General features: G+C 46.7%; 11 protein-coding genes across 11 annotated transcripts; 9 read left to right on the forward strand and 2 right to left on the reverse strand.

Annotated features, from left to right (window-relative positions):
- Window positions 1-340: 340 nt before the first annotated feature.
- On the forward strand, window positions 341-1576 carry N7469_006248 (uncharacterized protein; the record flags this gene model as incomplete). The annotated part of the gene is made up of 6 exons (XM_056645166.1): window positions 341-365; window positions 429-499; window positions 558-769; window positions 824-839; window positions 963-1254; window positions 1311-1576. The coding sequence occupies 6 exons, from the start codon at window positions 341-343 to the stop codon at window positions 1574-1576; spliced, it is 882 nt and encodes a 293-aa protein (XP_056500404.1).
- A 365-nt stretch (window positions 1577-1941) lies between these two features.
- N7469_006249 (uncharacterized protein) lies at window positions 1942-4114 on the forward strand (the record flags this gene model as incomplete). The annotated part of the gene is made up of 2 exons (XM_056645167.1): window positions 1942-2289; window positions 2351-4114. The coding sequence occupies 2 exons, from the start codon at window positions 1942-1944 to the stop codon at window positions 4112-4114; spliced, it is 2112 nt and encodes a 703-aa protein (XP_056500405.1).
- Window positions 4115-4755: 641 nt separating this feature from the next.
- On the forward strand, window positions 4756-6480 carry N7469_006250 (histidine phosphatase family protein; the record flags this gene model as incomplete). Its single annotated transcript, XM_056645168.1, has 3 exons — window positions 4756-4882; window positions 4940-5093; window positions 5148-6480. The coding sequence occupies 3 exons, from the start codon at window positions 4756-4758 to the stop codon at window positions 6478-6480; spliced, it is 1614 nt and encodes a 537-aa protein (XP_056500406.1).
- Window positions 6481-6867: 387 nt separating this feature from the next.
- N7469_006251 (uncharacterized protein) lies at window positions 6868-7569 on the forward strand (the record flags this gene model as incomplete). Its single annotated transcript, XM_056645169.1, has 1 exon — window positions 6868-7569. One exon carries the CDS (start codon window positions 6868-6870, stop codon window positions 7567-7569), a length of 702 nt encoding a protein of 233 aa, XP_056500407.1.
- Window positions 7570-9511: 1942 nt separating this feature from the next.
- Window positions 9512-9828, forward strand: N7469_006252 (uncharacterized protein; the record flags this gene model as incomplete). The annotated part of the gene is made up of 2 exons (XM_056645170.1): window positions 9512-9549; window positions 9615-9828. 2 exons carry the CDS (start codon window positions 9512-9514, stop codon window positions 9826-9828), a joined length of 252 nt encoding a protein of 83 aa, XP_056500408.1.
- Window positions 9829-10512: 684 nt separating this feature from the next.
- N7469_006253 (protoglobin family protein) lies at window positions 10513-11537 on the forward strand (the record flags this gene model as incomplete). The annotated part of the gene is made up of 3 exons (XM_056645171.1): window positions 10513-10633; window positions 10707-10980; window positions 11039-11537. The coding sequence occupies 3 exons, from the start codon at window positions 10513-10515 to the stop codon at window positions 11535-11537; spliced, it is 894 nt and encodes a 297-aa protein (XP_056500409.1).
- An 818-nt stretch (window positions 11538-12355) lies between these two features.
- N7469_006254 (aldehyde dehydrogenase) lies at window positions 12356-14015 on the forward strand (the record flags this gene model as incomplete). The annotated part of the gene is made up of 4 exons (XM_056645172.1): window positions 12356-12810; window positions 12884-13277; window positions 13368-13810; window positions 13871-14015. 4 exons carry the CDS (start codon window positions 12356-12358, stop codon window positions 14013-14015), a joined length of 1437 nt encoding a protein of 478 aa, XP_056500410.1.
- A 1199-nt stretch (window positions 14016-15214) lies between these two features.
- Window positions 15215-15481, reverse strand: N7469_006255 (uncharacterized protein; the record flags this gene model as incomplete). Its single annotated transcript, XM_056645173.1, has 1 exon — window positions 15215-15481. One exon carries the CDS (start codon window positions 15479-15481, stop codon window positions 15215-15217), a length of 267 nt encoding a protein of 88 aa, XP_056500411.1.
- A 3764-nt stretch (window positions 15482-19245) lies between these two features.
- Window positions 19246-20172, forward strand: N7469_006256 (GPI anchored serine-threonine rich protein; the record flags this gene model as incomplete). Its single annotated transcript, XM_056645174.1, has 1 exon — window positions 19246-20172. One exon carries the CDS (start codon window positions 19246-19248, stop codon window positions 20170-20172), a length of 927 nt encoding a protein of 308 aa, XP_056500412.1.
- A 1137-nt stretch (window positions 20173-21309) lies between these two features.
- On the forward strand, window positions 21310-21802 carry N7469_006257 (DUF2462 domain-containing protein; the record flags this gene model as incomplete). The annotated part of the gene is made up of 3 exons (XM_056645175.1): window positions 21310-21362; window positions 21514-21598; window positions 21671-21802. The coding sequence occupies 3 exons, from the start codon at window positions 21310-21312 to the stop codon at window positions 21800-21802; spliced, it is 270 nt and encodes an 89-aa protein (XP_056500413.1).
- A 622-nt stretch (window positions 21803-22424) lies between these two features.
- On the reverse strand, window positions 22425-25083 carry N7469_006258 (Zn(II)2Cys6 transcription factor domain-containing protein; the record flags this gene model as incomplete). Its single annotated transcript, XM_056645176.1, has 5 exons — window positions 22425-23027; window positions 23083-23408; window positions 23461-23569; window positions 23624-24734; window positions 24851-25083. The coding sequence occupies 5 exons, from the start codon at window positions 25081-25083 to the stop codon at window positions 22425-22427; spliced, it is 2382 nt and encodes a 793-aa protein (XP_056500414.1).
- Window positions 25084-25513: the final 430 nt, after the last annotated feature.

Consider the following 25513-nt stretch of genomic DNA (forward strand, 5'->3'; position numbering starts at 1 on the left):
CTTGTCCAAATACCTAGAGTCTTTTTTTTGTCTATATAATTCGACATGTGCCGAGATTTGTTGTTATATAATAATTAATTGCTTCGTCCGATACCTAGGTTTTACTGCTTATACGATACAAACTAAATCTTGAATTCAACCGAACGCTCGGGGTTAGAATGATGCTTCATAATCGCGCCGGGAAACTGCTCGGCCGAACGCTCGGTTGAAATAATTATAAAGGGTCACCATGATTAGCATTTTGGATACCACAAAATCTGGAACCTATTACTATACTATTACTACATAGAAGCTCTAGAATTTTACTCCGAATATCGGAATTTTTCGAAACGACATCAAAATGGTCAAGATTGCCATCGCCGGAGGTTTTAGCAGTGCACTTGATCGAATCAATAGAATTGTTGCATATTAAGCTAATATGGGGACAGATGTCGCGAACGAAATTTTCGATGCTCTTGTCGCCTCCAATAAGCATGAGCTTGTCATTCTATCTAGAAGGGTCGGTGGCACATCCCCATGTGCTCAAACAACTGAATTAATGTTGAACTCTAATGCAGGAAATACCGGCTTCGAGCATGATTCCGGGAGTCTCATACATAAGAACGTCATATGAGGACTTCAATCAGCTGGCTAGGGCTCTTCATGGAGTACACACGGTCCTTTCGTTCCTCGTCACTCAGGATGACCCTGTAAGCATGGCTCAGAAGAACCTCATCGACGCTGCCGTCCAAGCTGGTGTTAAGCGATTCGCTCCAAGCGAGTGGGCATAGTAAGCTTCCCACATCGTTGCAGTCAACTCTTGTGCTTTTAATGACGATTGTAGCTCGGATTTGAAGCGTGTGAGTTGGTACGCGTACAAGGGAGAAATTCGACGATACCTCGAAGAGCTGAATAAGGACCAAAAGGCAAGAGATGGATGAGTCCTGCGATCAGCCTCATGCTGACTTGATTATCCTCACCAGGTTCTAGAGTACACACTGTTTCAACCGGGGACATTTGTGAACTATTTCACTCATCCCCATCAATCCGCCAAGCACCTCCACACGATGGAGCTCTTCTTCAACTTTGAGAAGAGAAAAGCTCTCCTTGTGGATGGTGGTGACAACGATCGTATATCGCTCATTACCGTCCGGGACCTAGCTAATGTGGTAGTCCAAGCCATTGAGTTTGAGGGTGAATGGCCTGTTGTCGGAGGTATTCGAGGCACCGATATTTCCGTCAAAGAGTTCATTGCTTTAGGCGAAAAGATTCGCGGTTTGTTTTGTCCTCCAGAATTCTAACGGCGAAGCTAACCAAGCTTACTATTTTAGGCGGAACGGAATTCAACATCGAAAAGGTGAAAGTGGGAGACTTGGAGAATGGAACATGGGAGACTTCGTGGGTTCCAAAGCTCGATCACCCGTCAATCCCACCAGAACAGGTCGATTTTCTCTCAAAGATGATGTGCTCTAGTTTATTGCTGGCAATTCATGATGGGGCCTTGTCTGTTTCCGATGAGTGGAATCGTCTTTTGCCCGAGTATCAGTTTATTCCCATTGAGGAGTTTCTCGCAGAAGCGTGGCAGGACAAGGCTTAGACATACCGGTAGAATTTCAATGATACTGTATAGTTTCTTTCACGTCGATCAAATTGAAATCAGCCTAAATCATTGAGAAAGTATCGATTACTATCGTAGTGGTCAACTGGATGAAATGATTTAGAAATACTGACTTCCTACTTGATTGGACAGCCTTACTCGTCCGCCGAGCCCCGGGCGAAATGGCTGACAATTCCACTGAGATGGCGCGATCGTTGCAGCCTTGCCTTGACGATTTGTCAGTTCAATCTGACACCTTTTACGGAGTACACCAGCAGGTTTATTCCAGCAGAATTAAATTGAGCCTAAAATCACCGTTTTTCCTTTCATCTCAGAAAGTCACATCCCGAGTACGGACAACCAGCATGTCCGACGAAGAAGACTCCCGCCCTATTAAACGAAGGAAGGTTCGCAAAGGCACGCAAAGCTGTTGGGAATGCAAGCGAAGAAAAGTCCGCTGCTTAATCTCGCAAGGAAATGTCATTTGTGATAATTGCCGACGACGAAATGCAACATGCATCAGCCAAGATCTCCCTGATCGGCCTGCGCCCTCAGCTTGCAACGTGGATGTAGACGACCGACTCAGCCGAATGGAATTTTTGATTGAGCAGCTCATTGATAAAGCAGGAATAAACAGCACTCAGACTGCCCATCAAGTAGAGAAGCCTCAATATCAAATATCTTCATCCTCCAGTCAACAGCCTCCACTGGCAGTGAGCTTCATTCCATTCTGCCATCCATTTACCTTTTTTTCTTCTAACGATCCAAATCCAGCCCGAGATTCTGTCACATACACCCCGAGTATCTTCCAAGCAACAGTTGCCCGCAAAGTACATCGAGTTGAACGAGGATCTCATGTCTGTATGGCCTAGTAAAGAGGACCTCGAAGCTATATGCGCTTTACCGGTTGGACTTTCAATGCACCTGCAATGTTGTATTTTGGCATCTTATACGACGGAAAACGGAAGTCTACCTTCGTCGCAAGATTTGCTTCAACTACCTCCATCAGGTTCTCATCCCGTGCTTTTGGCAAGAAGGCTTCTTATGCTGGGCGCCTTCTTATTGGCGATCGTGCCCTCCTCTGTTCAACAATTGGGCGCCCGAGGGATATCTCATCGCCAGCTTTCGTCCTGTATTATTGAGAAGGCCATTAGACTAGTGACAACTAATGACGAAATGATATGTACCGTTGAAGGCCTTGAGTGTGTCATCATTGAAGCACAAATCCACAATTACTCTGGAAATCTTCATCGAGCCTGGCTTGCAGTGCATCGAGCAGCTTCTGTTGCGCAGGCCATGGGACTACATCGAGGCTTCGCCTCCCCATCTCTAAAGTTCCTTGAGCCTGAGACTCGGAAGGGTTTTAATTCGAGAGACATCCTGCTTCGTATTGTGGATATTGATCAGTATCTTTCTCTGATGTTGGGCTTGCCAAAGAGCTCACTTCCTACGTTTTTGGCCCCTACCGAGTCGTTAGAAGACCTTCCGCATCTCGAAAGAATGCAGCGCATTCATTGTTTTGTCTCAGGCAAAATAATTCAAAGGAGCAGTACCGGAATTAATATCAAAGAGATTCACGAGAACGATCGGCTCTTGCAAGATGCAGCTGCGATGATGCCGCCCCGGTGGTGGTTAATACCGAAATTTGAGCTAGGAAGTTCTGGCCATCAAGAACTCCTCAATGATATGATTCGTCTCATGGTACAATTCACACATTATCATTTGGTTATGAGACTGCATCTGCCATATTTATTACGTCCTCTGTCGGATCATAACTATAATCAAAACATGCTTACAGCCGTCTACGCCGCCCGGGAGATCTTATCCCGGTATATAGCATTTCGCTCTTCAAACCCTGTCAACTTCTACTGCCGAGGAAGTGATTTTCTTGCTTTTGTCTCTATTGTTGTGATATGTTTTGCTCATATCAGTTCTCGCGGCCAATACCGTTCATCCTCACAGCCCAATGGGCGAAGATTCAGCCCTCTTGCGCACAGCCGTCTCGGTGATCGGGGCATGATGGAACGTACTCTGGACATTCTTCTATCGATGACTTTAGATGATACAGACTCCATTTCCTCCAAGCTCAGTCACTTGATTAAGCATTTGCTTGCAATCGAGTCAGACGTGGCCAATGGCGAGTCATATAGCATGAGTATATCTGCGGAAGATGAAAAAGAAACCGGCTGCACTGTGAGCTCAAATGACGTTGGACGAGTTCTACGAATTGATATTCCACATTTCGGAACAATAGTTCTCGAACCAGGGGCGCTTCCATACTCCGTATCGAGAATGTCTGTACAATGCAAAACCCAAACCTCTACCGGGGATCAAAATTCCATAAGTGATGAGGTACAAGAGCCCGATTTGGACAATCCTGGCTTCTCTCAAGAGCATTACATGACGTCTTCCATGGGTACATATAGTGACTGGAATGTCCAAGGTATTGACCAAGCTCTCTTCGATGCCATGTTCGCCGGAATGGATATCCCCGATATTTCGGGTTGGCAGATGTTGACCCTTGCAGGCGATGAGTAGTGCATACTAGTGCCCGATGAATAGGCAAAATGGCAATAGCAACTTGGAAACTTTCATACTCGACATTTTTCAAATATTTTATTAGAAATACCCTCCAGGTCTAAGGCTACTTTGACTCGTGACTCTCATCCGGGAATTGAATTGTGGTATATTATACTCGAGCCCAATTCGATTACCACTACAAGTCTTCTTTATTTCAAATGCTCTGCTTCCGATGTGCACTCCATTCGATGAGATTTTATGCCATATATTTCATCATACTTCTAGATGACCGCATTGATAGTAGCGCGGGAGCTAGTCTGTTCGCTTACAGAATGCGCTGTCGCTGAATGGCCCGGCTCATTCCTCACGCCCCGCTAGGCGTCACGTCAAGACTAAACCAACGCACGTGTTGATATCTAGAGTAATGATTGCAAGTGCATTCTTCATCATTTCTTCGGTAGCTCGCATATCCGTTTTCCGGGGCTCGTAACCGAGATTTATTTATCCATAAGCGATACAGAGAAGTCTGTTGACAGGAGCATCTTGTATTGTTAGAACAATCAAAGAAAATAATTAGACGTGTATAAAAGCCCGACATATCCAGGTCAGGAAAAAAAAGACCTGGAGTATCCCAGTATTATCTTCGTTGGTAATTCACCATGGCTCCAAATAAGCTCCAATTCCTTATACTTCCATTTGCCCTCTCGATGGGAGCGGATGCGAAAACGAACCAACCGACTACAACACAGCCAGACTGGTTCCAAACAGTACCAAATGACTACGCAGGTCCGATCTTCTAGGCAGAACTGAAGTTCAATGGAGCATAGGACTAACGTCAAACAGGTGTTACGGCAACTGGAGCTGCCCCGTTTCTAGCTGAGAGTAATCCTGCGCCATTCGGGCAATCAACTTTCACGCCAAATGCTCCATTGGAAACTTCAGAGCCAATTAAAGGCTCCCATGGGCGAAACATCTTTCATCTAATGGGAGATCTAAGGTGGGATAATTCTTCAGCATTGTCTCCCTCAGAACGTTAATCCATCTTTGACAGTCCATATTTTTCTCCTGCCGATGGATTTGGAGTTGACGAGTATCCACTGCCCAAGGGAGCTGATATCACTCAGATGCATATGCTTCAACGCCATGGTGCACGATATCCTTCTTCTTCTGAAGGCCTTGACACTTGGGCAAGTGGCATTGTCAATGCAACTAAGCAAGGGACCAGCTTCACCGGTAAACTCGGTTTCTTGAACGATTGGTCCTACAAGATGGGCAAAGAAATACTTGTTCCCAAAGGACGCCAGGAGCTTTTTGACAGTGGAATCTTGAACTGGTACAACTACGGTCATCTCTATAATGAATCTTCGAAGCTCGTCGTTCGTACAACCTTGCAGTCTCGCATGCTTGAAAGTGCAGAGAACTTCCTTGCCGGTTTTTTTGGACTTGACTGGAGAAAAAACGCTAATATTCTTGCTACTGTCGATCCCGCAACTACGGGGTGGTTCGCTTGTACCAAGGCGGGAGAAACCATGATGGCCTCGGTCGAAGAGCCTGTTGCTACGTGGATGGCTACGTATCTGAAAGACCGAACAGCTGAATTGAAAAAATTGTCTGGAAGCTACAATTGGACAATCACCGACACCTACCATGCCCAAAGCTTGTGTCCATACGAGACTATCAGTCTTGGGTATAGTGATTTCTGTGACATTTTTACTTATGAGGACTGGGAAGGCTATGAATATCTGATGGATATTGAGTTTGCCGCCATCAGTGGATTTTTAAGCCCTACTGGTCGAGCACAAGGGATAGCCTGGGTTGAGGAGTTTCTTGCTCGAATTGAAGGCCATTTCCTGGATTTACCTGCAAATATCACAGGTGCTAATGTGACTCTTGACACCAATACTGTCACGTTTCCCTTGAACCAGTCTCTGTACTTTGAGTTTACACATGATGCCAATATCATTTCGGTGCTGACTGCTCTTGGTATGACTCAATTCGCTGATTTCCTGCCTCTCACTGGTCCTTCGAAGAAGCAGCAATTTGTCGCGAGTAAGCTAGTCCCTTTTGGCGGTCGCTTCAATATTGAAATTATCAAAACACCCCACAAAGTCTCCTCGCGACGTTCTTCCAAGGGTTGGACGGCCCATGACTACGTTTCTGGTACTGGGGAAACACATTATGTCCATTTCATTCAAAACCAAAGGACCTTACCACTCCATGCTAGTTTTGATGCTTGCGAAGAACGGGATGACGGCTGGTGCGAGCTATCGACTTTTCTGAAAGTCCAGAAGGAGAGTCTGTCCAAGGCAGAGTATCAACATGCATGCTTCAGTGACTGGGCCATGAAGGACTACGGTGCCGTTAGAAACGGTGTGCCTGTATAAGCTTGTGTATCATCGATCGCTACTAGCAGAAAGCGAGTGACACTACTAGTGCCGGAAATAGTACCACTGATTAAGCTCTAGGTACTATAAAATCTTGAAATTATTTCAAATTCATTCTGATTATTTACCAAGAATACTCCACGTCACTTTGGAGATTACATTGATATGCCAAATTGTCGCCGCCCATACATTTTTTATGGCAACTCGTATTTTTGGAATACCAAAAACAAATGTTCACTACTGAAATACAAGGCAAACCAAATTTAGACGCCATACTTTGTAATGTACTTACGAAATCGTCCAGAATTGGTTTAATGGTTGGTTCCAAAGTATACTTCCGGCGGGCATCAACCTCAGGAGACATAGGGATCTCCATTCAATAACAAAATGACAGAGAATCCTCCTAATTCCACAGCAAAAATCAAGACACGCTTCTTAATATGCTCGAATACTCATGGAATCGATTGCCTACCCGGTCTTATTCCATCCGCGAAGCAACATGCCGACGTGGCTATTCACTGCGGAGATCTCACGACCCAATCCCAGCTCCTGGAATATAAAGCATCGATCCGTTTGCTTCAGTCCATTAACGCACCTTTAAAGATCGTCATAGCCAGGAGCCATTATTTCACAATGGGCATTCCCGTCTTCCACAAAAAGTTCGCAGAGGCCCAGCCGATAGAGCGTGAGCTTATTGAGCAAGCGTTTGATCATGGCAGGGAGGCTAGGAGATTGTTTGAATACTCTGGGATTACATTCCTCAACGAAGGCGTATACTCATTTCACTTGCAGAACGGCGCTTTACTGACTGTTTACGCCAGTCCATACACTCCTTCACTTGGAGATTGGGGTTTTCAGTATCACCCTGACAATGGTCATGATTTTATGATCGATAATAGCAGCGGGACTAAGCCTGTCGATGTTGTAATAGCACATGGGCCACCGAGGGGAATCATGGACTATACTAACTCTGCTGAACGTGAAGGTTCGGTAAGCCTCTTTCGAGCCCTCGCTCGCTCACGACCACGACCACGAATGCATTGCTTTGGCCACATTCATGAAGGCTGGGGTGCAAAACTTGTTACATAGCGTGACAAAACTACCAACACGCCCTCTCACCTAACGAATATTGACAACAATCAGTCGTTTACTATAGCGAAGCTTTCGAACATGAAAGATGGACCCGGGCAAAGCTTGAGTGGGGATGGTGTGCCGATGGAATGCTTTTCCACCAGCCATTGCTCCGGGGATAACCATCCACTAAAATGGGGCTACCAGACTTTGTTTGTGAATGCTGCAATTGAGCCATCACCGCAAGGCAAAGATGACCCGAGACATTACCTACCAATGCAACTACCCTGGATCGTTGACCTTGAGCTCCAATCTTCCAAATATACCGGAGAGACACGCCAGTGTGGGAAGTGAGCTACTATTTATGTAGCCACCTCGCTTCGGCATCCTTTCTCTCATCAAGAGCATCAATGGTGCTGAAAGGAATTCCAGACAGATTTGTCCAAGCATTCGAACTAGATACCGTTCACAGCTATCAATCAACCTCAGAAGACGGTTCTTTTGAAATAATCGAAGGACTGAGCCCCCGCACTATAGTCTAGGGGCGTTCACAGTCTTTTTTTCCCCAACTGAGTCTCTGTTCTTTGACTCTCTCGGCTATCCTCAGCTTTGGATAGAAAAGCTGAAACAACGGATCCTTCCTTTTTAGCCAACAGTGGGGTTGGATACTATCTTACCACTGTTTGCGAAGCAATATGTCCTCGGTAATGAGTATCGATTAAATCGTCTCCATCTTCATAACGCATTCCATACTAGTAATGGACATCACAAAAAGCTCCAACACTTGAAATCCTCGCATATGATCCGTCAGATCCTCAAAAATTGGATAATATATTTGATGCGATCCCTCGCATCTTCTCCAAGCCTGAGGCTTGGAGACTATGCTACATGACTAATATACTAATACCTCCGTGCACATCAGAATGGAGCTGAAAACGTGGTACTTTGATGTCCTCCACAGACTTGTCTTCACAGAAACTTGGACTTGGCGCTGAGTAAATACACGGATATAATATCTCATTTGACCGCATGCTTGTACTGATCACAACGCTGGACATTGAGGATGTTTGATTTATATTATTCTGAATGTGTAATTGGCTTATCACATTCCAAGGGCATCTTTTTAGATAGCTCACAATCCCCGCTCAGGACTTAGACTCAGATTCAAACCAACGAGAATATATGAATGGTCACTCGCAGCTGTCACTTTCTTCACAAAAACCTTAATATATTAATTGACGAAAGAGGTCCATGGATTGCAGTGCCCCAGTTAGAAAGAACCCGGGGCAAACGCGACAGTTGAGCGACCAAAGCACCATCTAGACCATCATCCTTGGACTGATCAACACAAGCATTGCTGCACGAGCGCGGCTGTTTGGATAACGGCCTACTAGCGCGTCTCAGATTGCAAATTAGCAGTCCTGGAATGAAGTCATTGATAAAGACGGTAAGCGATGTTTGATCGTCCAATCCTTCGTCAACCAAATCTCGCCAAATATCAATTTAGCAAAAATGGAAAATGGAACGAAATCCTGATCGATGTTTTCTGCTTCATAGGAGGGGCCCCCTTTTTTATGACTTATGCGATAATTGTGCCATTGTCTCCTTATAGCCCTGTGGGTCAGACCATGAACCCGAATTTACCCCGTCTGTTTAGCATCATGCCATACTGTACACTATTTACATACTATCATCACACGACACTAAGTGAAGAAACTTTTTTCTTTCGAGGCCACAATCAATGTTTAATATACAAACGAGGATCCGACTGGATAGTCTGTTCACTAGTGGTTTCTTTCATGCATGCTTTTTCTGAATTTTTTTTTTTTTTTTTTTCCCTTTTCGGGACCCACTCGCACTCGGGGCCGTAAATAGCGTCCGAACCGTTAGAACGATTTCTCAATTGATACCCTCTTAACCCCCAAGAAAAGCTCTAATTTGTATGATCATATGCTTCTTGATGGATGCCGAGTTGATCCGAGAGCTTCCCACAATGCGGTGAGTCTCACTGATCCCTGCTAGTTTCTTCCTGCTCTAGATATATCAAATGAATTAGAGTACAGAAAAGGATCATCCAAAACAAAGCCCGTATTCTCCGTGCGATGCCGTCCTGCCGTCGGCCGAGTGGGCCTAAATTCGGAAGTGCAACGACGTTGGACCACAGCGGAGTTCGTTATGTGTCAGCTTTTAATGGTGGATCGTGGAAGCCTAGGTATGTTGGCAGATTTGCTACGGAGTACAGATTCGATGGATCGATTCTTGGTTTTCCAGGGTTGAAAAACCTCTTCTTCATCTCCTTTGCTGCCCGCGAGACCAAAGCGTATCATGGCGCACCATATATATTATATCTCGAGTCTAATACGAGCGGTTAGATCTCCCTCGTGTCATCCACGTGGTCGCTTGTTTCATGATTTCGTGTGACAGGTTGGCACTTCCACGGTTGAGGCCCATCGGCCCCCGGTGGAGGTTAGGTGGAGGAGATTGCAAGGATCAGCCCACATCTGCCGATTCCCTGCTTAAACTAGTCCGGAATTATACAACACTGTCATTATTGATGGTCTGATTCGACGGGATCCCTATTCTACTTCTCGAAGTACTTGTTCGCTCCATCGCTTCTAGTTTGACTAATCGTCAAGAACCGGAATGGCACTTCTCTTCTGGAAGATGACCCGCTTCCAAGGTGAGATTTCCTCTTCTAGACCACCAAATCGAGTTAAAGGGGCATCGGATTGAGAAACGATCGTATCGTACTGGAACGGGGTTCGATTCGGATCTTACAGATGGTCACACCGGAAGTGATGTATATAAACGAACTCTGCCACGAGGTGCCCCAATTTTACTTAGTACTTCCTTTCAAATCTTCGAGCCTCTACTATCTCGGCAGTTCTGTCTTTCAAGGCTCTCTCTCCAGTCGTTCGTACTTCAGGTTTTTAGAACTAGCCACTCCTTCTCTCCCACAAAATGCCACATGACTACGGCCTTGGTGTCGGCTTTGAGCCGAAGCATATCGATCGAAAGGCTATCCACACCAACCTAGAGGAAAGAATCAAATATCTTCATGATTTTCTTGAATTTGGTCCAGGTAGGTCCCTTCTGTGGCTCCAACTCTGTATACATCGCTTGATCTTCGAAGACTAATAATATCATCTGATTAGCCGATATCGAAGCCCTTGCTAGCGGGTCCAAATACATCAAACAACTCATCCCTGCTGTTGTGAACCTTGTCTACAAGAAGCTCCTTCAATATGATATCACCTCCCGTGCCTTCAATACTCGATCCACGGCATCCTCGAAGGAGGAGGAAGAGGATTTCCTCAGTGAAGAGACACCACAAATCCAGCGACGCAAAATGTTCCTTCGCTGGTACCTCATTCGATTATGTCAAGACCCTACCAGCATGGACTTTTGGAGATACTTAAACAAAGTGGGGTATGTCATTGAATCTCTAATCCCTAAGTAAAAGACCTCTACGCTAACCCCAATCAAGAATGATGCACAGTGGCCAAGAGCGCATTCACCCTCTAAACATCGAATATGTCCACATTAGCGCCTGCATGGGTTACATCCAAGATATCTTCATGGAGGCTCTATTATCCCACCCACACCTCTCACTCCGTCGCAAACTTGCACTTGTCCGCGCTGTGAACAAAATCCTTTGGATCCAGAACGATCTCTTCGCCAAGTGGCGTGTTCGTGACGGTGAAGAATGGGCCGACGAGATGTCTATCTATAGCTTTGCATCATCCCGTGAAGGCTACATCGGTGATAAGAAGATCATTGGAGATAGCTCTGGCAGTTCGGAGGATGACCGATCCAGCATCACTAGTGTTGCCCCATCCACAGCGCAAAGTGTAGCTCCGTCAACACATACTACTGATTCATCGCGGACAGCGCAAAGCGGGAATGTCCAGGCTTCGGCCTGTCCCTTCGCCGAATTTGCAAAGGGGCAATCGATGGAAACGAAAATTTGGGCAGAGGGCAAATAAAAATATTGGTTTGGTTTGGTGAACTTTTAGCGAGTGGTGGGATTTCTTTGGCGTTGGATTTGCATGGGTGGAGTACTCAGTTATATTCAAGTTTGAATTGAATATCTTCTTTTTCAGTTCACGGAACACATGGTGATACATATTGTAGTTTCATGTTCTTTTCCAGCAAGTTCAAACGTCGTGACAAGCTCTGATCATAGGCGACTCAAATTCCGCCCAATTAGGGTTTCTTTTGTAGCACAGGCTCTTCAAAGAAAGTAAGTCATCCCCTCGTCCTCAATCTAAATCACGATTTCACTAACATTTTAACGAAGCAAAAAAAAGAGTTCCTTATAACCTCCACTCGATCCATACTTATATTATACCTCTTTATATCCGAATATCCGTACTGGATACTCCAATTATGCGGAAATTCTTCCGATGGCCCCACATTGTCCTCTCTCAATTGATCCTCCGTGAACCACCTGGGCACATCGGAATATCAAAATCCAACAAAACTCGGATCAAGTCCCCCACTCTCGGCCCGCATTCAAGGCAGTTGATGTATTGAACTCGTCTTTATTCTTAATTCCAAACCTAAACTCCATATTCGTCGGGGATAATCATCTCTTATCCCGTCGCTCTCAGCTACTCCTCAGCTGCTTTGCCCAAATTCCCCGCCACCCCACCCACATCTCCGTCTAATTCGGCAAGATCAGCTTAATTATTGACTCGTTAAATCCAGCCCCTCCTTACCAGCTTCGACTTTGTTGCAGCACAAGTCTACAGCTCGCCATCTTCTTTCTTACCCCTCACCTCCATCACCAATTCCTTGCAAAATGGCAACAGATCAATCCGCGGTGACTCCGCTCATTATCAACAATGAATCTGTCGTAACTGACATCAAATTCCCCGTTAACGCCCCCGCAACCGGAGAGCTCTCAAGTTATTGTGCCGGTGCCTCGGTCGACGATGCTACTCGCGCTGTTGAGGCTGCCCAGGCTGCATTCCCGGCTTGGAGCAAGACTAAGCCCTATGAGCGTCGCGATCTCCTGCTGAAGGCTGCTGACATCATGGCCTCTCGTAAGGAGGAATTCATCGCTTATCAGCGCGAGGAGACCGGTGCTGGTCGACCTTTCTCTGAACACACTTTCAATCTGGGCGTCAACTTTATCAAGGACTTTGCTGCTCGTATTTCGACTATCGAAGGTGTTGTCCCTAATGTTACCCGCGATGGTGAGGGTGCTATCGTATACAAGGAGCCCTATGGTGTGATTCTGAGCATTGCGCCTTGGTAAGATTCTTCTTCTCATAGATATCTGTATTTTCCTCCAACTAGATCGTAACTTACGTGATATTTTAAATAGGAATGCGCCCTTCATCCTTGGCACTCGTGCAGTTGCTCTCCCCATTGCGGCGGGTAACACCGTCGTGCTGAAGGGCTCCGAATTCTCACCCAAGTGCTTCTGGGCTCTCGGCGATGTCTTCCGTCAGGCTGGTCTTCCTGCCGGTGTCCTGAATGTCATTCACCACCAGAGCTCCGACGCGCCTGCCGTCACCAATGCCCTTATTGCCCACCCTTATGTGCGCAAGATCAACTTCACTGGTAGCACCCTGGTTGGCTCCATCATTGCTTCTACTGCTGGCAAGTACATTAAGCCTGTTCTACTCGAGCTGGGTGGCAAGGCATCGGCTGTTGTTCTCGACGATGCGGATCTTGACAAGGCGGCCATGAACTGCGCTCTTGGCTCATTCATGCATGTAAGTGTCACCCGGGGCTCATAGATAATACACTCGCCACCACACATCTGGATACATATTGAACATTCAAAATACTGACCAATTGTTCAGTCCGGTCAAATCTGCATGTCGACCGAGCGCATCGTTGTGCAGCGTAATGTTGCCGATCAATTCAAGCAAAAGTTGGCTGAGGCCGCTGAGAAGATCTTCGGCAAGGACGCTCCCGCGCCTTTCCTGGTCAACTCGGCCGCTGTCACAAAGAACAAAAAACTTGTCACCGATGCCGTTTCCAAGGGCGCCAATCTGCTTTTCGGCGATGCTAGCGCCAACGAATCTATCGACACCAGCATGCGACCTATCGTCGTGGACGGCGTCACTAAGGACATGGACATGTACAAGACCGAGTCCTTCGGTCCGACTGTTTCTTTGTTCGTTGTTGACACAGAGGAAGATGCCATTGCTCTGGCTAACGACACTGAGTACGGTTTGACCAGCGCTTTGTTCACCACGAACCTTTTCCGTGGTCTGCGAGTAGCCAAGCAGATCGAAGCCGGGTATGTTTGACCATTAATCCTGCCCACTCTGATATTCAAACTGATTGTATTTTCTGATAGTGCTGTCCACATCAACGCCTTGACCGTGCACGACGAGCCTGTCCTACCTCACGGTGGATGGAAGAGCAGTGGCTTCGGTCGCTTTGGTGGAATCCGTGGCTATGACGAGTTCTTGCAGACTAAGACCGTCACATGGATGGAGTAAATACAGGTGATAGACTTCAAATGATTTTGGGAGGCAGCCTGTTTTATTGGATCTGCTCAATTTTCACTCGGATTGATCCATCTTGGTATGAGTTTTTGGAGCGGCCCTTTGTTAGAAGACCAGTTAGGTCATGTGTTCCTTGAAGCCTTGGGCTGGACAATATATGAGATATACCCCTATTTAAATAAAAGTGTGAGCTATTGGCCTTGCCGGCCAATTATGTACATAAAGTATTATCCATGCCCACGCGTCCCACTGCCACGATACAGCAATACCGAAGCCAATACATACTGTAAATACCTATATACAGTAGAAGAATTTTGATATTTTCCCTTTCATTGTATACTGTTCCGACTACAAACTGATTTCTAGAATGATGTAAGGAATACTTGTAGGTACAAGTATTCCTATCTGAGGACTGATCTGATGATTTGGTCTGTATAATATATCAGTTTCTGAGTTTCGTCAGTAGGAATAAATCGGTCTAGCAATCAGTTTGTAGTCGGAGAACAATCAACACACATACATATGGCATGTCTATATATGTATATATGTATGCATAGTAGTGAATCTTAGGACATTGTCATTCAAGTGAGAGAAGTACGTTCGCCGCCTTTTCGGGGGATGGCGCTGAGAATGTCGGGCTATCATCGTTGATATTCTCAGGTGGATCCAACTTTACTTCTCTATACGTCGTTACCCCAAATTCTCTTAAACACTGTGATTGCGTCGCTCAGAACTTCAATAAGTAGCACAATATCCCAGACGTATCAGTGTCAGGGTGCAATGATGATGACTTACTTTTCAATGACGATCAAGGCTTTGATTCTCCTCATTCCAGTGTGGATGAAGAATATGAGTCTGAGGAACCACTCGCGTTGAAATTAGTTCTCCAGAACCTGAAAGACTGCGCTTCAAAGGTCGCATCTGCACGTTGTGTCAATGCTCGAAAGTTCGCCCGCGGGACATACCATGAGATCTTCCTTCTCGATTTCGAACCCAGTCCAGATACAATCATGGGAATTGCTACAGCGCGGAATTCATGTATCGCAAGGCTAACCCGTCGCGAAGAACCTGTTGCAAAAGCGACTAGTGAACTCGCTACCATGAAGTATGTCAAATATCACTCGTCGATTCCAGTGGCAAAAATCTCCTATCAGGTCTTGTCCCCGACAACCAGGTTGGTGCTCCCTTTGTTCTTATGGAGAGGTAGAGTCGATATCTCGCATCACTTGATGAACCGCGGCCTCGACCATGATAAGGAAGCTCTTCGAATCAAATTCGAGATTCAGGAATAACGCTTCTTTGAGTAGTCCGCCAAATTTGCTTCGATGGCCGTGGACGTGACCAATTTGTGTGAAACCCCGACCACAATCATGGTACTGTATCCATACGCAGAAGAAAGATGATGCAGTCTTCTGAAACAGGTCGAAAGTATACAAAATCAAGACCAAAGACTTGGCCATTTTGACAGTTTTCTTTTGAGATAATACTGACTTATTCTAGTATTACTTTCAGATATCCAAAATCTAGAAAAGGAACCATCTGTAGCAGGCAAATAATCTAATTTACAGAATAACCCTAACACGGTTGCGTAAGTAGACCATAGCCTCTGAAGGTCGGCAGAACCTTGTAGCAAGGAACTTCGAGATAGAAGTGCAATTCGGAATCAGAAACAATATTTTCTTTAAAAGGTTTCCATTTCAGTCGCTTTTTCATTTCAGCAGGTACATTGTCAAGCGAGAGCAAAGAGGCCATATTCTACTACTCGGTCAAATGGCAAAGTTCGATTCAACCTGATGGACGTGAGTTTGAAGACTGGATACTGGTTCAGATTATTCATTATTGGCTGCGCTTGTTAATTTCTTTCAGCATTGGTCAATTGTTCATTCTATCACATGAATTAGTGATCAACTAGCTGTTAGTAGAAAGAGTGCAATGAGGGCAATCCGAGCTAGGGCACAGCGGGTCTGTGATATTACTCGCATACTAAGCCATAGCAAGATACAGTTCAGGTAGCGAAATGCCGTCCATTTCATTCCACGGAATCCCATCGACTGGATTCTTTTTCAGCGGCAGTAGGGTCAATATCAAGTAGAATTATACGTGCGTCGGAGACTAAACATCGCGAACCCTTTTCCAAACAGTAATCCCTTTGAGATTAGAGAATTGTCGAGACCTCGAAGAAACAGCTATCTAATTTTAGCCTGGCTCTTGGAGAGATTATTCCTTCTCTAAATTCAGGGCAGTGTGGCGGAATTATCAGTAGGCTCTCAAGCATAACTCCCACCAGAGGATGCATCCCTGTAATTCCCCGAAAGTTTTTCTATAGGTCATAATGAGCCTCTGATAATTAAATTAAATTACTGATCCACTTGTCTCATCCATGGCAATGATTCTAGAATGCAGGATCAGTTCAACCCTCCGAACATTAACTAGATAAGACCAATTATTGAGCATCGAACCGGTGAGGCTCTAACGAAGGGTTAGCTTTGGGTAGCCAGAATCGGCCGCAAACACCCCGACGTCCTACCGACGACGAAATTCAATTGGGAGAAAGTCCCACTCTTCTTTGGGGGCGATGTGATAACTCAGTCCTTTAGGCCCGCAATAGCGCCCCGAAGTAACCCCATTGACAAGGGTAGCAGACCCGACCTCGCCAGAGGTTACCTCACGACGGGTCTAGATGGAGAATGACCCTGTTGTATCCATCGGTGGCGCATCGGAGGGAATACTGTACGGAGTACATTGTGTGAATACAAAAGCTAGTACGACGCCATCGCATGGTGCAATTGGCGGTATGGTAGATTTGGCGGAAGGGCCAATAGCCTGCCGTGCGTATGTGGTAGACCTAATGTGATGAAATACAAGAGCAAATGACGAGTCTTGGGCGAATACTTGGACGAGTGCGAAAAGCCTTCAGCCATGCTGACAATGTCTTGGTCGAGGCGCTCGTATTCAACATACATAAGCACAATTTCTGTACTGTATGTACAGTGGCAATGGTCTGGCTCGGAGTTAGCAGCAAAAGGTGTCCTTTGCCTTTGCCTTTGCCTCCGTGCCTGGTACCTGCATTGAAGCCAAGAAAGGCCAATTTCCTTGACCAGCGAAGCACCGAGCTCGCCAACACTGGTTGCTGGAATCTCCCGCACTCGGACCGCGGACCCACGTAGAACCCCAAAGGAACCAGAAACCTGTTTACGGGGGGGTCCAGCGGTGAATTGTCCCTGCAGGGACCAAAGAAAACTGCAGGTAAAAGTGCGAGAGCAGTTTTTTATTGCGTTCATACATAAACCGGGCTCCACGAGAAGATCGAGATTCAACGCTAGTCAGGGAAGGAAGATATCCGATGGAAAGAGGCTGAATGGAGTTTGCCCCGTCAACGAGGCCATAGTAGCTCACGGAGTGGGGGACAAAAAGTAGCAAAAGTGTATGAAATGGAGTCGACTGCGTCTATTTTGAGCGTGGGATTCACCGAATCCCATGGATGAGTTGCCAATAGCGCGGAGGATGCTCCGTCGGGAAATCTCTCCAGGACAGTACGGAGTAAGCCGTACAGTGCACAAAGAGTGTGTTTTGGACATGCTCGGACTCTATTGGAAGAGACTAGAAGAGAGACTAAAATGCTCCGTCCATTGGTGAAGTGTGACTGGATGTGAAAGAGGAAAAAGCCCCTCCCCACCACCACGCGCAAAGGTCAGGAACAGGAAGTCCGTAAAGCACCGGCAAATCACCGTGCGCGGTGTGAGACAATCCAAATTTCCAGGGCGGACAACACGATCGATACGGAACAGCCACACTTTGGATGGGCAGCACACAACAACAGTCCCCTGATCAACGGCTGATCCTTTCCGATGACATCGTCAATCCGACGAACCGGTGGGATCGGCAGCGGGACAGAGGCGGGTTCAGAATGGTGATGGGTTAGATTTGGGGAGGCCCGCTTGGATGATATTCAGGAGAGTACAGTACACCGTCTAATTCAACATTGAGGTCTTCCGTACATAGTACACTGTGTGTATGCCTGTATCAAAGTTATTTTGAGACCGAAGACGGAGTAGGCAGGTCAGACATTGGAAGGTGGAAATGAGATGTTCCTTGAAGGATTTGATTGGAAGAAAAGAAATGAGCAAAAAAAAAAGAGAACAGCTGCAGGGACAATACGACAATACCGTATTGATATTACAATACGGAGCATATCAACATAGCACAGTAAGTATACAACATACTACATAGTACAGCAGATATGTAGAATGGACTAGATGAGACAATGAATTCCATTTATAATTGCAAGATTGTAGAATGATGAATAGATTCCAAAATCACACTGACTTATGAAAAGATGCCTAATATCTTTAATTAAGGAGAAAGTGCCCCATTCTTGGGAAATTTCCTTCATACTTTGGGTTTAGCTTCGGAATGGATTGTTTACAGAACAACTTCAAGGGATATTGTTATGACAGTATACTACATTCTCATTTCTTCTATTCTACATAGTGCGTAGAATTCTACATATCTACAACTGTATATTTTAATTAAATACATATGTATTCATCTGATCAGTATCGCCGAATTATCAACGGTAAGGCTCCGCCATGCAGCCTACACTAAAATACACGCTAAGGTACAACCGGCATAAACTAAATCATCCACGAGCCACAGCCCCACGAGGGTACCGTTGTACTCCGTATCGAGTCAAGATAATACAGATTGTAGGAGTATACAGAATTAGATTCAATTCCCAATCCTCAAGGTTGAGGATAGTCATACATCGTGAATATAGTGGCAAGTGAATCAAGATCTATACTTATCTATCCCCTGTATACTGTACTCTACTATGTATCCTGGTACATCTATTCTTATACATCTAAACTCATGTCTCGCTGCGCCTCTTAATTTCCTAAATCTCATCCTCGCTTGTAAAAAGTAGGCTTTCGATGCCGACCCACTCCTAAAGTCATCCCTGCAAGCCTTCCACGATGACTGGTGGTGTGCCTGGTTCCTGTGGGGGTCCCCCCCCTCCACTCCGAGAGAAAGTAGAAATGTACTTCCCTTCCCTTCTTCTCCTCTTCTCTTTCTCTCTTCTCTTTCTCTCTTCTCTCCTTCAACCCGTCGTTCTTTCAACCCAAGTCATTCGTTGCTCCTAAAGCGTTTTATCGCTTTTCCAATTCTTTTCCCAACTCAAGTCATTCTTTGCTTCTACAGCTTCTAAAATCTTCCCCAAGTCACCATGCGTTTCTCCACTGGTACTATCATCTCCTCTTTCGTCGCCCTCGCTGCGGCCCTCACCGAGCCCGACTACACCAAGGGCCCCCAGGGCAATGCTGTTCGCGCTCCCGGTCTGAACGACCAGGTCCCTGAGGGTGCTCCCTACGAGATCAAGTGGGACCCTACTCTCGGTGACAAGGTCTCCCTGGTCCTTCTGCGCGGCCCTTCCTCCAACGTTAAGCCCCTCGAGACTATCGTTGAGAACATCGACAACACTGGTCACTACACCTGGACCCCCGGCTACAACCTGACCCCCGACACCACCCACTATGGTCTCCTGATCGTCGTCGAGGGCACCGGTGCTTACCAGTGGTCCTCCCAGTTCGGTATCTCCAAGGGCTCTGGCTCCGGCTCTGGTGCTTCCACCACCACTGCCGCTGGCTCTGGCTCTGGCGCTCAGTCCACTGTCACCGTCATCGAGGACGTGACCACTACCTACTGCCCTGAGAGCGAGACTGCTACCCCTACCGCCACCCCTACTTCCTCCAAGCACACCATCGTGACTGTCATTGACAACGTTACCACCACTTACTGCCCCGAGGATGAGGCCTCCTCCACTCCCGTTGCTCCCGTTACCTCCGCCAGCCCCGTTGCTCCCTCTTACTCTACCCAGGTTGAGAGCATCGTCGTCACTACCACCGAGTGCCCCGAGGAGTCTTCCACTACCGCCCCCGTTGTCCCCGTCACCACTGCTCCCGTTGCCAGCAGCAGCCGTGTTCCCCACGTCCCCTCCGCCAGCAGCACCCTGAAGAGTACCCCTCTGGCTGTTGCCCCTACCGGCACTGCCTCCGCCACTCCCTCGGCCACCCCCGCCTTCAACGGTGCTGGCCGTACCTCCATCAGCCTCGGCGCTGTCATGGCTGGTCTCTTCGCCGTTCTGGCCTTCTAAACGGGTCATCCACCCCTTTTTTGACTGATGGGATTATGTGACCTGGGTGTCCTATTTTCCTTTTTGTCTTATCTTTCTGTATGAGTTTTTTCCCATGATTCTCCAGTTGTTAAACTCTTTTAATCTCCTTGTGCATTCTGTGAAATGCAAAGGTGGTAATCTGGACGGACTTAATGAGGATTGACAAATTTACTTTATGGACCTTTTTTTTTACCTTTTATTTTTATTCCCCCTTTGACCTTGACCTTTGTCGACTTGGTCGGCCTGGACTGGGCTTTGCGTTTTGTACCATGTGTTGTTTTATTCTCCAATGTATCTTCAAGGGAATCAAGTCAGCTTATGCTTGTAATGACATGCTTTACGCTTTATCTGATTTGTCTTTCTCAGGTAGTTATCGTGTAGCACAGGATAAGATCCCCTCTATGGCCAAGTAAGCACGCGTATTTGAGACTGACATTGAAGGTATTCATCGTGAGTACCCTCGATCATTTACAACCTTGTAAATGATAACTTGGGAAAGTTCCGGGCTCGATGCCTTACTATCATGTTGGAAGTGAATGGTTATCCGGTAAATCTCAGCCATATAGTCGAATTTAAAACGTCTACCTGATCGATCGGTATAGCTGACACCCCCGAAGCCAAGCGGGCACTGAGCCGCACCGCGAAGCATAATTTAAGTTGTTCCGCGTAGACCGCGGACAAAAACGGCCGTTTCAGATAGATCATCGGCGGATGAGTTTCGGCGGCGATCGTAGCATGACTTGAACGTAATACATATCGTACGAGCACTTAATACTTATCAGTATAACGCGCCCGGGAAAATCAATATTCTCAAAGAAAATCGAATAAATAAAATCAAGGAAAATTGATCATCACCGATTTCCTCTCTATGTAAACTCTTCGAAAATCCAATCATCGCGCACCAGCAACAAGAAAATATACTTCCTAATCGGGATTTCCACCCTTAGTTTAGTACATGTTCACGTGACCCGCGATAACAACTTAGTCGATAAGGATTTTTCGCCGACCGCCACGCAGCAAGTGGAACAGCCGATTCTCGAAAACAAGTTCAACGCTCGAATCCAGTGCTGCAGGCAGTACGCAAAACCTCACGAGATACCACTCACATTTTTTGATATGGCTCAAGGACTTTTGAAGAAGAGTAAGCCTAGTACGGCGGCGACGAAACGGTACGTTTGGGCGGGTTCTGGGTATCCTTCGTGCGATTTTGGGGGATACTCGTTTGGAGAGTTTAGCTTGGAATGGAGAGGAAGAAGGAGAGAAGTCGAAGAAGGAAAATAGTGAACGAGGATGAAAGAATGAAAAGCTAATGTCTTTCAGTGGTGCAAATGCCAGAACAAAGCCCGGTCCTCGCCAGGTTGCTCCCAAGAAACAAGGTCTAATCAAACAAGCCAAGTTGAACAAGGTATGTCCTACGCCGGTCTCATTGCTTGCACTTGCAGTGCATATCAGACTACGACGACTAACCAGCTGGTAGAAACTTACATCCGGTCTCGTCGCAAAGACAGAACGAAGCCTTGCTTCTAAGGCGGGACATTTGGAGATGTTGACTGGTGGAAAGAAGGAGCGGTTGGAGAAGGAGAAGAAGAAGCATGCGGGGAGTAAATGAGTGGATGCATATATACTGCTTTAGTTCTCGTGCATGGTAGACTTGGTATGACATGTCTGGGTTTTGGTTTTGGGGAAATTCCTGCCAGAAGCGGATTGCCGTCTTGTCAATTGTGCTACGATATATTAATTCGATACCCCGTTCAATTTCTCATCTTGCTTGAGTATACTATTGAAGACAGTGTTACTACCTAAGTAACCTCCAGGTTGCATGGAGAAGTTTCAACTTCCATCTAGAAGTTGGAATGGGTAGCATAGTACAAGTTTGTACTATGCTCCACGAATGGTACTTTAATTACCGTAGTTACTTCTAGGTTGTATAAATCTTGGCTCTATTGAATATATATGATATGAAATGTATACAAGAACCAGTCCGCCAAAACATGAAGTGATAATCGACATTGCTGGCGAAATTCGTGAATCATAAACAAGTAGTGTATCAGTCGTGATGCGTAGAAGACAAACAGAAATATGAACAAACCCGCGAATATAAACAAAGATATAACGAGATAAGACAGAAAATGAAAATGTACCAGAGAAAAAAAAAGGGTATCTATAAGTCCAACTCCAATAACCAGTGCCGATCCGTTCCCATAAATTATACTGCCGCTTGAAAGAGTATCTCAGAATTTGGACACTTGACTCGGAACACGAACACCAGCTTGTTCGATCAATTCCTGTCCGTGTTCCATCCAATTCTGGAAACCACCATCAGATGGATCAGATGGGAAATCATCCCATACTGCGTTCTCCGAGTCCGCGTACGAAGACCAGGTACCCTTCGGAACATCGGAGGAAGACCACGATGGGAGCTTAGCTAAAACGCAGGTATAATATACGTAGAGGATGCGGCAAAGCAGCTCGACTCGGTCAACGTAGTGTTGCTGGGAGGGATCGGGGTTTTGTCCACCGTCACCTAGGCGTTTCCACCATGAGCAGCGCCACCGCAATGATAGCAGGATGTGGCCGAGTTCGTTGAGGAAGCGGATGTGCGTTTCATGCGAGATCTGCTTCCATTTGATATTGTAGAAGTCTCGCTCTAATTTGCGGAATCCCTCGACTTCCATCATGCGACAAACGATGCGGGAAAGTTGGGCTGCAAGCAGGATATCGCGTCGGTCTTCGGGGTTGTTTATGTCCATTGAGCGTTCTTGGCCGTTGGAGTCTAATGGTACAAAAGTGTATCGCGCACGGCTGGGCATGTTGTTCCATTGGGAGAGGAGTGTCTAGAAAACTTGTTAGTTTATGATATCACGTTTTGCACTAAACGAGTGCACTCACGTATGCTTGGTTCATCGGATCGCAGTCTTTAACACAGCTCAGCCAATTCTTCGACTTGTCCTTGGAATCAACAATCCGTCGATCAATGAACTCGAGGAATGTGGACTTCGAGTTGCCATTGTACTCGCTGAGACTCTTCAGAAATTTGTATGTTTCCCCAAGATCGAGGACATAGAGAGAGCCCCAGGCTTGGCTGGCACGGATATTGAACCGGCCCTGGCGCTCCGAGAGGAATGACAAGAGTTGAGTCATGTCAAATTCGGTCGGAATTTCCATTCGAACTCTGCCACTACCGTCCAGCGTGGGATGGTTGACAGCTCGTTGAGCTTGGAAATGTTAGTTTCGCAGCTAACCCTCACGAGCAAGAAAGATACTCACAGATATAGTTACATGTTCCAAATTCCACAATGCTAGAGAAGCATGCTCGAGCACAAGGTTGCTCGTGAAGAGTTGGGCGGCAGGCGTCGCAAGGTGAGCTTCCATCACACTGTTGACCTGAATTAGCCTCGTTCAGAGAAGATACTTTGCTCATGATACTAACCTTGCGCTTGTTCAATCTGCATTGGACACAAGTGTCTTTGTTCTTTCGACGCAGTCCCGCATTAGCACGACCAACCATGCTCAGCGGACCCTTACGCCGTGCTCCACGTGGAGGAGAAACAAAGTCTGCTGACGCAATTGAGCCACCTTGGCCATCTTCCTGGACAATCTGCAAGGGCTTAGCCTGGCCTTGATCAATCGACTGAGAGTTTCTGTTCTTGCGCTTGCGCACGGTAGCAACGGACTGCATTGCAAGAGGCATGGGTCGCCCTGAGGCACGTTGGCCTGCGGACGAAGAGGTGCGAGAGCGAGACGGGATATTACCGAGGATTGACTCAGAAGGGTTTTCGCTGACCATGAAGGCCGTGGTACCGGGTACAGACGTCTCTGGAGAGCTGTGATCGGGAGTCGCGATTTTCCAATGGTCATCTTGTCGATCAACGAAAGCCGGGGCGTCCTCACTGGTCGCAGAGTAAGAACACTCGTAGAGACCAGAAATATCACCTGATACGGAAGAGTTCTCAGACTTAAAATGGAACGCCTCTGGCGCAGGTTTGGCGTGCGGCTGCGGTACTGGCGATGTTTGGAGCGAAGTGGGGGTCATCTGAGTCACGGGTAACTGCGATTCTAGGTTGTTGATCCAGCGCGATTCGAGGGCTCGCATGGAAGGCGGATAATGCCCTTTGGGGCTATTCTGCGTATTGATTGCCAGCGGCACCGTTCCCTGGCCTGCCATGTTTTCTATCGGAATCCCGGAAGACATCTCTGGCCATTGCTCCATCATCGGAAACGACGGGGATACCTGCTGAAACATCATTGCCTCTGCCGAAGCATCCGGAAAACCCTGTCCCTGGGGAATCTCGCCCACATCGTCGACAATCACTGCACCAGTGGGATTGTTGGGAGCTTTGCTGTATGGGTACATAACTGGCGCTTCGAGGGACATGCTGGCAGCTACAGAGTTGAACAGCTGGAAATGCGGCCACGTTTCATCGGCGTGAAAATTATCTTCAGTGGATGATGGGATGGTACGAGGACTGATAGTCCCACTGCCGGTGCCCTCGACAGCACCCTCGACATAGTGAAAATTCTCGTTGGTCACATCGCGTTTTCTGTAATGCCATATAACGAGTCAGTCTGTCGTCCCTGGTTTGGTCTCTCTTCTCGGTCTCCCCTGAACAGCAGCTACCGGGCAAGAAGACAGAGGAAATTAAGAGAAAATGCGCACCTGTTTTGCAGATCTCGCGATCGGTCCAGTAGAGGGTTAGTTAGAGGATCATGGAAGGCGCCTAAATCGGCAACATCGGCGCACTGGCTGGATTCCTGGCTGGTATCCCACTCAGGAGGCTGGTCGTAGCCCAAATGTTCCCACGAAGTGACAGAGAAGGCGCCGTCAGTTTGCCAATTGTCCAAAATCTTGGGGTCAATCCCCGCAGCAGTTGCAGCGCTTCCAGCGTCCATACAGGGTATACGCGGAGGCAGCGGATTGGCGTTGAAGAGGCCGGACAAAGATCGCAGAAAAAAAAAGTGAGACCTTTTTTTTTCAGCGACTTTGCAGATGAGATAGATTCGAGATGCAGTAGCGATAGACGAGACGAGACGAGACGAGGGAGTGGTAGATGGGAGGATGGAAGAGAAGAAGGCAGAGGGGGAAGAAGATGACGATTCCCCACCACAAAGTTTTGCGCGGATCGCTCAGACCGTGCAGCAGCAGTCTGTACCAGGTACAGTTTGGCATACACCCGCCAGCTTATAAATTAAATTTTCAGTCAGTATTCTATTTATGCTTACTGCTTTATTTTGATATTCTCCATATAATATATTATTACAATATTCAAGTATTGTCATCATATATTTATTATACCACTGTATGTACTGCTATAGGAGTATA

Source organism: Penicillium citrinum (assembly GCF_028827155.1).
Source record: "Penicillium citrinum strain IBT 23319 chromosome Unknown utg000005l:1.0-1900146.0:1.0-1900348.0, whole genome shotgun sequence".
Lineage (NCBI taxonomy): Eukaryota > Fungi > Ascomycota > Eurotiomycetes > Eurotiales > Aspergillaceae > Penicillium > Penicillium citrinum.